We start from the raw sequence: 14,887 nt of genomic DNA, 5'->3' as shown, positions 1-14,887 counted from the left end.
AGACACTATATTTTGCCATCTGAATACACTGATCTGCATCAAATGTAAGGTCTTTCTAAGGAAGAAGAAAAATTCCACGTGAGAATCCCTGGATTCCTCCCTGGGGTTGCTTTTGCATCTGGAAAATGTATTTGAATGTGTCATGCTGTTCAGAAAAAACTTTGGGGCTAAACAAGGAGACGGCCTTTTTACCTTTGGCTTTGAAACTTGGGCTTCCTCCCCAAAGCTGGTAACAGTGCAAAGCCTGCTTCCATAGCTTCTCAAGAAGGTTTATGGTTAATGATCTCCAATTTAATGAGTAGTATCTGAAACCCTTGTATTTTAACTCTGGCGAGGCCTCTAATTTCATAGTTTCATAGCTGGTCGGGTCAGAAGGGACCTGAGCAGATCATCAAGTCTGACCCCCTGCCGTGGCAGGAAAGAGTACTGGGGTCAAACGGCCCCGGCAAGGTGTTCATCCAGCCTCCTCTCAAAGACCCCCAGGGTAGGAGCCAGCACCACTTCCCTTGGAAGCAAAGTAATTTAACTTAGTAAAAGTTGCTGCACAATACACAAACCCCTATAAATCTGTAAAAAATATAGTGCATGTTAGAAACCGTAGCAGAATGTAATACAGGCGTGTTCAAGTACCGTTCTCTCCTCCTTGCCCCCCAAGTCTCTTCGTAGCCTGAAGGGGTGATTTTTTTTTTGCCTTAAGGAAAAAGTAACCAGAAGCACTTCTTTAAGCTTTGCCATTAACTGACTTTATATGAAGGTTTAATTTTGTCTGCTTTTAATTTTATTTTTTAAAGCCTGGTATTGGAGCAGTGTCACTTCTTTGCAGAGTACATCTTTGGGAGTTAGCAATGCTGCTAATGTTTTTGGAGGATCCTTTGGTATTTGAAGAATAAGCCTGCTTCTCTTTTGAGCTGCCTCTTGTTTTTTCTCCTGCTTTTGTCCATTTGGACTGACGTTATACCCTCCTCATCCCAAGTCACCAATACGTGCTTGTAACAACATCAAAAGATGCCATCGGACTTTGTCTTTTGTCCCCTTAAGTCACGTGGCATTGCTGAAATCCTTCTCATCCTGACCACAAGATTTGCATGTCCATAATTGAACTGTAATGGTTTTTAATCTCCTGCGCAACCTTTTCCAAAAGGGCCAGGACAATATTTCCACAAGGCGAAGGGCTTGGTGAGCAGCTGTTACCAGGGCACCCAAGGGGAGAACCGGGAGTAATGGCCACAAACTCCTGGAAGACCGATTCAGGCTCAACATTGGGGGAAAAAGGTCTTCACAGTTGGGGTGTCCAGACTGCGCAATAAGCTCCTTCCAGAGGTGGGGCATTCATCTACCCTGGAAATCCTCAACAGGAGGCTGGATGGTCACCTTGCTGGGGACACCTGACCCAGTTGTCTTTCCTGCTTGGTGCAGGGAGCTGGACCCGATGATCTTCTGAGATCCCTTCTGGCCCCTTACAATCTCTGAATTAAAATTTAAATCCCCTTAAATTGAATGGGATTACATGCACCCAGTGGGAATTTTTTTTTTGCTGAAGCATCTCTGCAAGTTAGGTACCCAGCGTTCTTTAATGTCAGCAAATAGACCTGTAGGCTCTGGGACCAGGTACAGACATTACACTCCTCCCAGTGTCAGCGATCAGAAACCCGTCTATACCTGGAACGAAATTCGGTGCACACGTGGCAGAACCTGGTCTGAGACTTGTTCCCGCACCCAAGTGTGAACGTGCGTTCTGTTCGCTACCGATGTAAACTACACCGCTTGCAGAAAAACGCACGACTTGGGTTGATTCTGCCTCGGGCTTTTTGAATGTCTGTACCTAGCCTGGAAGGCAAAGAAGTTAGCGACTAGATCCTTTTTCAGAAAGGGGCACTTGCTCTGGAGCACAGTCTGCCATATCTGCACTGGCCAAGCCTGCATTTGTTCATTTGATTTAATCCATAATGAAAAGCACATCTGCTTTGTTTGGTTTCTCTTGAACAGTTGCCAGACATGGAGTCTATAATCATTCTGACTGAGCAATATTTTAATCCTCTGCACTTAAAAATAAATAATTAAATAAAATAAAACCCTACAAGAAGCGAATTAAGATTAGTCACAATGATGAGCTCAGAGGATGATTCAGCAGTTGCAATGTCATTTTATTCTTACCCCCCTGCCTCTTTTCTTTTGGGTCTTCATCCCAATACTGCTGTGGTTGGGGTTTTTTTTTCATTTCCAAATTCTAATATTACTTACTCCTTGGGGTGCATTGTCTTTGGCCAACTTTTCTGCAAAGTTTCTATCTACCTTCAAATGCAGTGCAAACAATAAGCATGTGGAAGCGCTTTGAGCCCTTGAGGAGAGGTGCCTGAAGGCAGTATAAATACATACAGGAGAGTTATGGACTTGGTGACAGCTCTGCCATCATCCCATCTAGTTAATAATCTCCATGTGATGAATGTAGAGTTTGCTACATGCATAATTAGATGCACTTTATTGTTATTTTAAAACCTCTCTGCATGGGGATTAGACTAAATTGGGCAACAAAGCATAGCATAAACTTAAAAAAAGTTGGTGATCATAAGCTGTCGTCATTCTGTGTTGGGTGCAGGGAAGTAGCTACAAATAAGAGGTACTGGAAGAATAAAATCCAGTGTCAAGGTTAGGGTTAGCATATGCTGCTTATGCTTTTAAGACTGCAATACCCAAGTAGGCGTAGATGTTGGTCACTAAAACACAGGGTTTTTTTGCAGCTTGGGTCACTCAGTGTGACTTTTTCCCTTAGGGTAGGGGACAAGAAAACTTCATCCTCCATATGTTGTGGTTTATGGGATATTAGTGATGGGTAAAGGTGGACAGGCTATACTGTTTATAGGCTGCACTTTATTTCTGGTGTGATGGGTTCATCGATGGCGCACACTTGCTTATCTCTGTCTGGAGGCTACCTCTGCTCTGGAGTCTGCGAGGCTGTCGGGTGTTTGAAGGCAGTGCAAAAGTAAAGGAGAATTCTGGATTCAGTGACGGCTACACTACCATCCCATTTAATTAATAATCTCCACGTTGGCATGAGTTTAGGATCATCCGAAATGAAAAATCCCACTCACGTCTCTGCCCTCCAAGACCCCTCTGTCTCCAAGTGTTTCCAGGAGGTGGGGAAGGAAAGAGTAAGAGATGGATGGGGAAGTCTTGCAAGGAGCTCCTAATGGTGAGCGTTGCACTTGGGAAGGACTTTTCTTCATACCTTTCTCTGGATGCCCTTTGCAATTCAGTGTCGCTTCTCTGGGGATTGAGACTTTCCTTCAAGGGAGGTGTCGACCAGGAGGTCCTTCCCGGTCTCCTGTTGCACTGTCTTCCCAACCATCATCTTGGAGCCATCCATCTTCAGTTGGCAGCAAAAACTTTCCTATTTTAATTTCCATCTTCAGCCACTTCGGACATGGCCCTCCTTGTGGAGATCTTTGCTTGGCTACCATAGGACAGGCTCCAAGTGTGTTTTGTCAGCGTTGTGTTGACGGAGGTGGTGATTTTACGGTCTGGCTTCCCTGACCTTTGCATCTGCTTCCGTTTCTTTCCTTGGCCAATGAGCTAGAAGATCATCGATTCTCTTTTGGTAGGTGGGGATAGATCTTTATGCATCTCTGCCTATATACTGCTTTTGACGCCTTCCCAGAATTGCAGGGTTGGAAGGGACCTGGGGGAGTTATCTAGACTTATCCTTTACACAACTGCAAAATTTAACTATCCGTTTTCTTTCCCGTGGAGCTGATTGGCATTTGGGCTTCATGCTAACGTGTCTTGCAGCGAGTCCCTGCGGTGGATTAAATAACCAGCGGGGTGGGCCTGAACCCATCCCTTCCATCCACATTTGGGAAATTGCAGATCTGCCCTCGCAGGGCTCAGGCTCATCGCTAGGAAAAAAAAATATCGATTGGCTGCAGCAGGAAGTCTGCTATCGCTGTCCAATGTGCCAATATTGCATGAGGTTGCAAACCACCCCCTGTTAGTCAGGGGAAAATGTGGTCGGTAGGCAGTCATTGAGGTAATGATGCAGTGCAAAGTAAATCCCGCTTGCTGAGCCGCTCAAAACCAGCTGCTTTCCCTTTTTATTAGGATTGGAACAAATACTTTTTTCCCCATGGCTTTTTCTTGTGTCTTCCCAGGATCTTGAAATGAAGCCATGCTAGAAAACGGTCAAACTTCACCTTGTTCCCCATTTCGTTTGTGGGAGAATTTTAGTGTGTGAAACCATCCTTCTTTATTTTTATTTTTTTTTTTCTAGACTGGGTTGCAATTGGGCCCATCTGGAATCAGAGGTGTGCAAGGCGCTGATCTTATAACTCATTTACAATCTGTGTATTTTTATTTTTTGTGAGCCATCTATGAATAATAAGTATTTTTATTAGCAGCACCAACTTTTAATTGAGGGGGGGGGGACTGGCATGTTGGTGCTTAAAACAAATGCAACCTTCCCTCCCCGCTCCCTCTCCCCCTCCCCCAAATTGTGGGGGGTTTTTTAAGTGCAAAACCAATCAGGAGGCAGGATGTGGCTTTGTTGGAAATAACGGGACACATTTTACACTTCACAAGAAATTAAAGGTTGTTCCGCCCTCCAGACAATAGATCATTCCTAGATACGTAGAGTCAACAGTTTCCTGTAATCTACTCCAGAGATGCACACGTGCGCACACACTCTGCTGCCGCTTTTACTAGCAAAACAGCTTTCCAGCATGCGGTCGGGGCCCTGTTAAGATAATTAAAAAAATTAAAATAAAAAGGTGGGGGGGTTGAGGAGAAATGCTAGCTGGTGGCGCCAAGTAATTCCAGGGAGAGCAGTGTCCAGAGACGAGTGGTCTGGGCCTGAATGGGTATCATTCAACACACAATAGTCACATTTCCTCATATTAATACCAAAGTCCTTTTTATGTCTACAGGCACAATGCTGACCCACGAGTTGCATCTGATAACTCCCAGTTTAGAAGTTTGATGTCAATGTGGGATGTCGGCCCCTCAGGGTTTCCTCCGCTAGAATGGAAAGTGGACGCAGCCGATTGTGTTGCCGTGAGGGGGTCTCCTGACCTCCCCCTCCGCCCCCCAACAGCTTCCGGATTAGGGGTGGTTGTTTTTTTTTTTTTTTTTTTTTTTTTCAAAGCAGTATTTCCAAACCAGACTTAAAACGGTGCGCCCCACCCCTGTGCGCATTGTAGATCCTTCACATCAGGCTCACTTCAGAGGCGGCTGGTTACCTGCAATTGTTTAGGAAGAGACTTTTTTATTCCCTTGCACAAGCTGGTTGCTGTTAAAAGGACTTCCCTTCCTCCCCTGACAATAGTTAGTGTCAGAACATTATCAGTCCTTTTCTTCCAGGTATTAAAAACTCTTGCATTGACTTCTGTATGTATCAGGGCAGGGTGGGGATCCCAGCTGTGCAGCTGAGCTATGTCATGAGCAGGGATCCTGGTTTTCTCAGATTTTTAAAAAAATCCCTGTTTTGGGGGGGTTTAAAAAAAAAAGTAACCCTGAACCTGCGTTTTTCTGTGATTTTTTTTTTTTTTTTTTTTAAATGAAAATGCCATCGAGAGATAGAGATCGAGAGATAGCAGGGGCAGGCAATTATTTCGGGCAGAGGGCCACTTTACCCAGTTTTGGCAAAATGTTGAGAGCCACATGGGGTGCCCCAACCCCTGGTCACCATCTTGGGACCAATGTCTCGGGGCCAACACCGGTGGGGCCCAAAGCAGGGCGCAGGTTGGCAGGGGTCTGTGGAGCGGGGCTGGGCTGCACCAGCAGGGAGAGGGGAGAGCTGGCCCAGCTCCATAGAGCCCCTGCCAGCCGGGACCCTGTGCTCCTGCCGCCCTGCTCTGGGCCCCGCTGGTGCTGGTCCTGGGACACCGGTGCGGGCCCCGTGCTCCTGCACCCACTCACTTTTTCAGTGCCCCCTCCAGCCCCGCAGTACAGGCTGGGGGCAGCCTGCAGCCCTGACCCCATGCTCACCGGCAGGGAAGGAGCTGGTGCTGAGTGCAGGGGGAAAAGCGGCCCCTCACCCGCCCCGTGCTGCTCATAGCCCGCGGCTGCTCATAGCCCGTGTGGGGCTGCCTGTGCCTGCTCGGGACAGCCCCGCGCAGGCTGCGAGTGGCTGCAGCACAGAGCGCTGAGTGGGGGAAGGGCCTCTGCTGGGGCTTCTGGCTGGGGGGCGGGGCTGGGTGGGCCCTGCTGTTGCAGGAGCCCACCAGGGCTTCTCCTGGGTCCTACTGCCCCTAGCTCCTGTCATTTTTGACAGGAACCAAGGGCAAATCCATACTAATTGTCTAAATTTTTTAGGGGCCCCGCACGCCGGATAGAATGACCTCACAGGCTGGATCCGGCCCGCTGACCGTATTTTGCCCACCCCTTTCTAATGCATATTAAATTTAGTACCTCCGCTGTGAGGTTCTAAAGAAATACACGTTGGGCTGCTTTGATGCTCAATAACAAACGTGTAGTATTTTTAAGTTATGCTTAATCTGCAGTAGCCTGCGTTACTGTTCATTTGTGTAGTTATGCAGTTTGTGCCACTTGAATGGTCAGTAAAATAGGCTACTATTTAATTAAAGTTCATTTAAAGCACCCAGTGGGTGGTGCAGTCAGTCTTCAAATTAGAAATGTACTTCAACTTGTCGAGGTCCACAGGGCATATAACCTTATCAGTTCTTTTTACAGTAAAAAAACACCTTTTTAATTCCAAAAAAAAAAAGAAAGTATAAGACTCAACTAGAAAACAATGAATTCTTGCTTTTGCTCTGTTTTTTACTGTTTGGAGGTAACTGTTTATTATGCCAGCACCCAGAGGAGGCAGTTGAGCTGCAGACCGTTTTGCTGTACAAATGCAGACGTTGCCTGCCCCAAAGAGCCCCCAGTCCGAGAGCTGCTCCAGGCAGCGTGGGCGCAAGCTAGAAATCTGCTGTCCTCGCCTCTCTTGGCCCTGGTTTTCATGGGCTCCAAATGCCAGCTGTGGAAGATATGTTTGGGGAGAGGATCTGCAATAAAACAGGGTCTGCAAGAGAGATAAGTGATAATAAATAAGTGATAAGTGTTCTGTTCGGGTTACGTCATTGTTCTGCCTTTTTTAAATGCCATTAAAAAAAAAAAATCCCTTTTTTAAATGAGAGCAGAGACTTTCCATTACTTTCACCACTTTTCTCTCAAGGGAGGTGCCGGGATGAGCTTCAGCTGGCTCTGACAAAACTTTGCCTTAAGGTCCCTTGGATAATTTCATGTTGAGCTTCTGCTATTTCTATTTAGCACTGAACCAGTCCTGTCCTTGCCGCTGTGAGCATCCAGGTAAAGCCCTGCCAAGGCTCTTAATGTACCAGTGCTTTGCTATTTGTCGCTGGCTTCAAAATGCGCGCGCAGCCCCCCATACACTTCTTCGAACCCATCCAAGTAACATCTATAGATAAGTGTGCGTACAGCCTAGAAAACGACAGTACATGCGTTATCTTCGCGAAGCCCGTTGTATGTCTGGTGTGCTTTTCCTCTCCGAACCGGAGCGCAGCCTAACCCATAGAAAGGCGCTTAACATCACTGCTGGTTATTCCTGTGCTTTCTCTGCATCCTTTCAGATGTTAAAGCTTTTTCTTGGGTCGCTAGACTTTTTTCCCCCCCCCCCCGCAATAGATCTTTCAAGCCATGTTTTATTTTTCAACAAGGACTAGTATATAATGTAGAAATAAATATGCAAAATGGCAGTGGTCTCTTCATTCTAGATGTCTCTTTAATCTCTCGTCATCCTTCCCCCTTCTTTGGTGTGAAATTTTATTTTTGGAGTGTTGCTGACAGCCCATCAAACCAGGTTCATGTTGGTTGTGTCCAGCCTAGTTCTAGTTCTCTGTCCGCTCAGTCTATCTAGGTTTTCTTGTGGTGGCAGATCAATAAAGGTATCGGCACACCAACAGCCGTTAAGCCAAGCCAAAGAAGGAAAGCAAAAGCCCATAAGATCTTCTCCAATGTATGTCCTTCACCATGTTGGCTATGGCCAGACAGTGACAGACCCAAGACTTTCAAGTGATCTTCAGGGTGGTGGAGCAGACCTGGGATGGTGTCGCCAAGAAGGAAAGCGTCCATGCTAGGCTTCCTTCCCTTGGAAAGGATCCAGGCGGCATGCTCTCAGATGCTGAGATGAATGAGGCTCCGGGACTTATAACGCTTTGCCATGTTGCTGAAAATATTTTGAGAAGTTCTTCTTTTGTTTTTATTTTATTTCAATGGCCCTGCTCCAGAAGATGTAATCTGAGATGACTTTTTTGTTCACGTTGGAGAAGCATGAGAGTTTACTTAAGATGATCACCTAAGAAAATTGCTGGCAGCAGTGGAGCTGGGATATGGCTGAGACAGGGATGCGTGGAGAGGTGCACCATAGAACGAAGTATAGTTTTGACTTAACACTGACTTCACACGCATCCTTAAGGATGGAGCTGTGGACAGATTTCAGACCGTCGCACACCCACAGATATATTTTTCTTTTATTTGTAGGCATACTTAATTCCTCAGGGGTTTCCTTTTCTGGAGCCACCTATTGCATGCTTTTCAGCTTTCTTGCCTTCCTCTGTACACTTATTGCTCCCGAGCCTTTCAAGCACATGTCTCCCTGTGTAATTAAGCTAAATCTGAGGCTATTGTAAATGAAAAGCATTGGGGAAGCACTGGCTGGAACAGTGGAGGAAAAATGCTCAGCATTTCTCGTTTAGCTAGAGGCCTAATTTTTTTTAATGCAAAGTACCATTTTCAAAAGATGACTTGTAAATCGCACACTCCAGGAAAATATAGTGTTATAATAGTAATCGGTGGAAAATTACACAGGGAGACTTTCATAAGCTGTAATACTTTTTAATCTACCAGTTATTACGTTTTAACAGGGGAAATGGCTACCGGACCTGCCATCTAAGCTGCTCTATCCAGCCATACCTAAAACCTGTTATCCAGCCATATCTAAAATGGCTAAAGGCTGAGGATGTGGGGCTGAGTCCTTTCTGCTGAGTGAATCGCAGTTGCAACTCGAGTGTTTCTCTCTAGCTCAGATCCACAACCCCAAACACTTCTCAAGCCAGGTGTTGCTTGCAAGCGGGCTGGCTTAGAAGGGGTAGATGCTAAAGCTTGAGCGAACACAGGTAGCCAAGTGCAAAGCCACCCGTGGCCAGTAGCATGACTAGGGGCAGTGGGTGACCAGCACATGAGCTCTGGGAGCTGATGTATGAGGGGTGCCAGCATAGACTCCAAGCAGGTGCTGCACTACTGTGCGGACGAATCCATGGTTAGCCCTGGCCTCTAGGGATAGGAACTGGTGGCACCTGGGGAAGGTATGGGGGTCATGGCTGGTTCAAAGCTTTGGCCCTGGGGAGTGGGGACACGAGCTGAGTTGCATCCTGTTGGCCTCAATCCCCTCATCTGCTACACCTTCACCCCACGTGGAGATGTTGCTGTTTGGGCAGAGGTTTCAGCACACTTGGCAGTCATGGGGTTAACATGCATCCCTCCTGCAGCTGCTGCATTTGCTGCTGAATTCAGTGATTCCTGTTGCCAGATGGTGGCAATGAGCACCCGTGGGGTGAGCAGTGGTGCCTGGACTGGGGCAGGGGCTGCAAGAGGGCCCTTGCACCTGGCAGCTGCTGAATTTAACCCCCTGGTGTTAAAGCCCATAGAGACAGGGGCTGTTGGGATATGATCCTCACTGCAAAGCTGCAAAGTTTACCAGCCATGCCTCTGCTCATTCCTTATAGCAATGTGTGCAGTTCCAGGTAGATATTCCTCGTGGCCAATCTCGCTTGTCAGGCCAGCTCAAGATGAACTGATTTGAGCGCAGGCAATTTATGTGCCTCTGCCTGGAAGGGATAGCCTCTCTGTGGTGAGCTCACTTTTTTGGAAGCTAATTGAGCTAAACGAGCTCTACAGTGCTGGAGGAGGTGGGCCAACGATGTAGCTTGTGCCTGTGCATAACATGGATGATATTTTTAGAATGGGTGGGGGGGTGGGACGGGGACTGGATCAAGTATTTTGTGCATACATTACTTCCCTTCTTTTTAAAAATGCATTAAAAATGCTGGGGGTGGGGGAGAACAGATTGGGGATTGCTAACTTCTAATAGCCATAATTGTAAGATATGTGTTTGGACCCACCCACATCTTTGCATCTATGAAGTCTTTGTGTATATGTGTGTCTGCTGCTTAACAAAAAGCTGTTCCTTATTTCCATTGGATTTGGCAGAATCGCAGAATAGTGGCTTTCAGTGTGTGCCTTGTGCACTAAAAATAATTGCTGTATGTTCCTACTTACAATTCAACCAGGCTTTACTGCTCTCCAAATGTACCCTAGAAATTGTGCGTGACTTGCACAAGGTGACCTTATAGTAGAGGTTCACCAGTATATCACTCCATATTGGATCAGCACCAATAAACGGAAAATTGACATTATTGGCAATCGGCTTTTTTGCCCGGTGTAGCCAGTTTAATGTCGCCCATAAATGCTGTGTACACGTGCACAGCCGCAGCACGCATGTGGCCAGGAATGCAGCCCGGCAGCTTCCAGAGCAGTATCTGGCTGGTAAGTGGTGGGGGGGGATCAAGGTCCCCATGGTGAGGGAGTGGGGCTGGAGTAGGAGCAGGGGGCAGGAGCTGCCCAGCTGGGGTGGGCCAGGGTGGAGCTGTGGGCGACTCATCCAGGGGGTGCAGGGGCTGGGGAGGGGGGCAGCTCCCTGTGGCTACATGCACCCCCGGGGAGGCATATGCCCCACCAATTTGTGTGCAGGGCGAGGATGGGCAAGGGGCCAGGGGCTGTGCTGGCATCTTTTTCTGGTGGAGCGGAGGGTTGCACTTGGGGCAGGATGGGCAGCGGCGGCGGCACTGGAAGGGATAGCTATGGTGTGGGCTTCAGCCACCCCAAAATTTAGTGTAGCCCCACCCCATAGCCACCTGTCTCAGTGCCACTGCCGCCTGCCCTGCATCTGCCCACCCTGAGCACAGCTTTGGCCCAGCCCCCCCCTGCTGGGAAGAGGCCAACACAGCCCCTGGCCCTGAGCCTGCAGTGGGCAGCCCACCTTTCCCCTACCTACAAAGATGTGGGGAACATGCAGCAGTGGGGTGCTACCCCTCCTTGCCCCCCAGAGAAGCCACCCATGGCTCCATGCCACACCATGCCCTGGCTGGGCAGCTCCTGCCGTAGCCCCACTCCCTCCCTCATTGCGGGGCCTTGATCTGCGCCCCGCCCCCTACCGCTTCCCCACCCTAGACTTACCGACTGGATGCGGCTCGCCAAGCTGCTAGGCTGCATATAGACTATTGGATAGTGTTGGCCAATATGGCTGGTTAATAAATGACGATCCATATCAGCCAAAAAAATCTTTATTGGTGCGCCTCTACCTTTTATAATGACTTGCATGCACAAAAATATTATAATAAGTGCCAAGTTAAAGTGTTTTGTCTGTGCGGATTTTATTCTAGTGTTTTGTTTTGTTTTGTTTTTTCTTTTAGCATGGATTCTTGCCTTAGATTTTCCCATGGCGTTTCTGCAAGGGCAGTAGGGTCCCAAAACTTTCTGTGGTTATCAACTTATTTGGGCAAATAACTCCTTTCCCAAAACTAAACCTGAAAATGTGGGTTCATCTTGTATGTAAGGTTGGTTTATAATCCGGGGTGTGCGCACACGCTCTATCGTTTTCAGTACAGCAAAGAGTGCAGTCCATCGGAGAGAGATCCGTACTTCTAGAATATAATTTAGACCTAATGTACCGTCTTCACTTAGTGTCCACAAGCGGTTACACGCATTACCTAGTATGTTAGCGATCAGCAACCTCTTCCAAATACAATCTGAACCTTATGAGAGAGGGAGGCTTCAAGAGGTGTTCCTTGGGTCATCACATAAGTTTGTTGCATTTATTTGCTTCTGCCGATTCAAGAACGTGGGCAGGAACTTTCTGTTTACTTCTTGGTAACCTGATCGCTTTCCTGTAGTCGTGCCTATTTAATTGCTGGTTTGGGATGGGGAAACAAAGAATGTATTTACAAGGTGAACACACACAATTGTTTTTTTTTTTTTTTTTCAATGCCCTTTCGTTTTTGGTATAACAGTATGCCTAAAAAAATCTCAGTCAAAAAACCCCCGCTTATTTTGCAGTGCTTAATGTTGTCTAGATAATGTGACAAATCGGGCCATTATAAGTTGATAGCAGGTGGCACAAATTGCTTACCATTTTTGTCATCAAATCATCATGCCACTCGGTCTTGTTTCAGTGTGCTCACTGCCAAGGGGGAGCGTTGATGCTGATTTTATTTTTTTTATTTTATTTATTTATTTATTTATTTATTTATTTTTTGGCAAGTGGATCCAAAAAACAGGATGGAGATTAGGTGGGTGGCTGCTTGGAGGCGGGGGGGGGGTGCTTGCATTGATCCCCAGAAACATTGTCAGTAAAATGGAAAAAAAATAAGTTCACAGGATTTAGTTTGGTGCTACTTACTGGGTTGGGGGAGCGGAAGTGTCGTTGCTAATGGACAGCATCAGGCTTTCATAAGACCTTGACACATCTTGCTGACTTGCTTCATTGTGTGTCCTTGCAATGCAATACAAAAAAAGATTTGCATTGCTTGTACGCAAGCAAGTCATTGTTGGTAAAAGCTTATTACATTGCCATTAAGATGATAAGCTTCTGTCTCACATTTAAGTAGTAGCATGTGATGCCTGTTGCCTTTCAGATACCCACAGCTGTAACATCTTTTCCCTTTAAATTCTCTTCCAGCTGAAAATGAAAATGCTGGCTGTGTGTTGTTACATACGTCTCGGAAGGTAAGAAGCAGTTTTTGGTGATTAATCCTTTTTAACTTGCTCTAGTGGACCTCACATTGAAGGAATGAGCTTGATCCACACTCCTTTTTTAAAAAAAAAATTAAATTAACAGAACACGGTCACATGCTTTAATTGTCTAAGCGTGCCATTATCAGATTCCTAAAGCCGTCTCCTGCCCTCTGTCTTCCGAACACGGCATCTTTTGCCATCAAAATGTGGTTTTTGACTGTGGTATTCTTATCCCAGACAATTTGGGACCAAAATAATCTATCACTTCTCTGCCTGAAGGCAGGGGGAGGCGGGGTGTCACACATTCAGGTTGGCATTGCAAGCTTTTCAGCTTCTCTCAGACTTAAAAACGAAAGCACCCAATAGACATTGTAACCGTGATTCAGTTTCCTGTTTATCCCCGCCAATCGCATCTGCCTTCAGGAGGTTCAGCCCGAGTAAATTCCCTTGAAACAGTGTAGTCAGAAAAGATTACTGCACTTACTTTACGCTTAAGGGGCCCTAACACAATAATAATAATAATATGAGAATGAATAGGTTCCCTCAGAAACGGCATTACTCCAGACCCCTCATTAAATCGGTTGAACACCTGGAAAGTGGCAAGGTAATGGAGTGATGGACTTGCGCTCTGCTCGCTTAAAGATCCTGCGAGGCCCCCTCTACACATGCAGGTAAAGGCAGGCCTGGGTCTAATGCGTGATTTGCACCATCATGCACCCTACCGTGCCACGTGTGCATGGCAGGACCAGTTGCATCTTATGGCCGGTGTAGGGGGAGCTCCCCTTGCATCTGCAAGAAGCAGGCACCCACAGCTGGGAGCCCCCTTTGAGGTACGGGAGTCTGGGTCCAGCTGCACGAGGCTCAGCGGGAACCAGAGCCCCAACAGGCACGGGACTCTTATTCCCGGCTGCAGGTGAGGTGCAACCAGGACCAAGAGCCTCACGTGGGTCCGGGGTTTCGCCCACCCTTGAGCCCTGCAGACCATGGCAGCCACTGGAGCTCAGGGGTTGCACCTATGTGTCTGGAAAGCCTGCCAGCCGATGGGCTTCCAGATGCAGGGGAGACCCTGCTATGTGTGCAAACTAAAGCTCGATAGCAACCAGCTATAAAGTTAGCACAAGTTTTCAAGGTCTAACTTTGTAGCTGGTTGGAGCTGTTTCTTATGTGATAGCTATTTAGCACATGCTGGTCTCAAGGTAATTGTGCAGTTAACCAGTTAATAGCATGATACCTGTAACATGTAGAGGGGGCCTAAGATCTGGAAGCTGTGGGTGAGACGGTGGAAATGTTAGGTGTTCCCTCCTGAAGCCTCCTACATTGAGACAGCCATCCTCCTTAGTAACCCTGGCCAGCCCCTCCTGTTGATCAGATCGATGGATTATTTTAACAGAGCTACTAATTCTATGGTGGAGATGTATCGGGTATGGGATAAACTTGCAAATATATTCAGGGGTATGAATATGGATGTGGGTTCAGACCATCAACACCTGTGCATCATTCAGCTTTTGATCCAAGTCTAAATGTTTCACTCCTGATGGAATTAGTAGGAATAGGTTCTCTGCAACGTGGTCATATTTGGACACTCGAATTTAGCCTTGAGGCACCTTAAATGGTAGGGCTGTGTAAAATTTGGCTGGCTGTTTCCCTTCAGCCCTATTTTTTTTACTCATTTTGAGCTCGAAACAGCTAAATCAAATTGAAACAAGGGGCTTTGAAACAGCCTCGAACCAAAACGAGGCTAGTTGAAATGTTTCAAAGCAGCCAGGTGGTGGGAGACGGGGGAGAACTAGGGCTGCGCTCCCAGCGGCTCCACAGCCCCATGTGGCTCAGCCGGGAACTCAGAGGTTGTTTTGAGTTTCCCCATTTTAGCGAATGGTCAAAACAGTGACACTGTTTTGACGAAGCGAAATGGAACAGCGTTTTCAAATCGAAATGAAACATTGTTCCCTTGAAACTCAAGTCGAAATGGAACAGTGCCATTTTGCACAGCCCTCTTAAATGGTTATGTAAGTGCCTGTCATCAATCCCCTATATTTGGAAATCTTGGTTCTACTGTAAATTTTGCTTGCTTTTCCTTTCCCTA

General features: G+C 46.9%; 1 protein-coding gene across 1 annotated transcript in view; it reads left to right on the top strand.

Moving 5' to 3' along the window:
- Window positions 1–14,887, top strand: part of SLC4A11 (solute carrier family 4 member 11) — a 154,275-nt gene that overhangs the window by 62,009 nt on the left and 77,379 nt on the right. Inside the window, exon 4 of the mRNA XM_025200690.1 lies at window positions 12,749–12,795. Within this exon, the coding sequence (XP_025056475.1) occupies window positions 12,749–12,795 (47 nt within the window). The remainder of the gene's footprint in view (window positions 1–12,748; window positions 12,796–14,887) is intronic.

The sequence above is a fragment of the Alligator sinensis genome, unplaced genomic scaffold (genome assembly GCF_000455745.1).
Source record: "Alligator sinensis unplaced genomic scaffold, ASM45574v1 scaffold12_1, whole genome shotgun sequence".
Taxonomy (NCBI): domain Eukaryota; kingdom Metazoa; phylum Chordata; order Crocodylia; family Alligatoridae; genus Alligator; species Alligator sinensis.
This window is presented reverse-complemented; position numbering and strand designations above follow the sequence as displayed.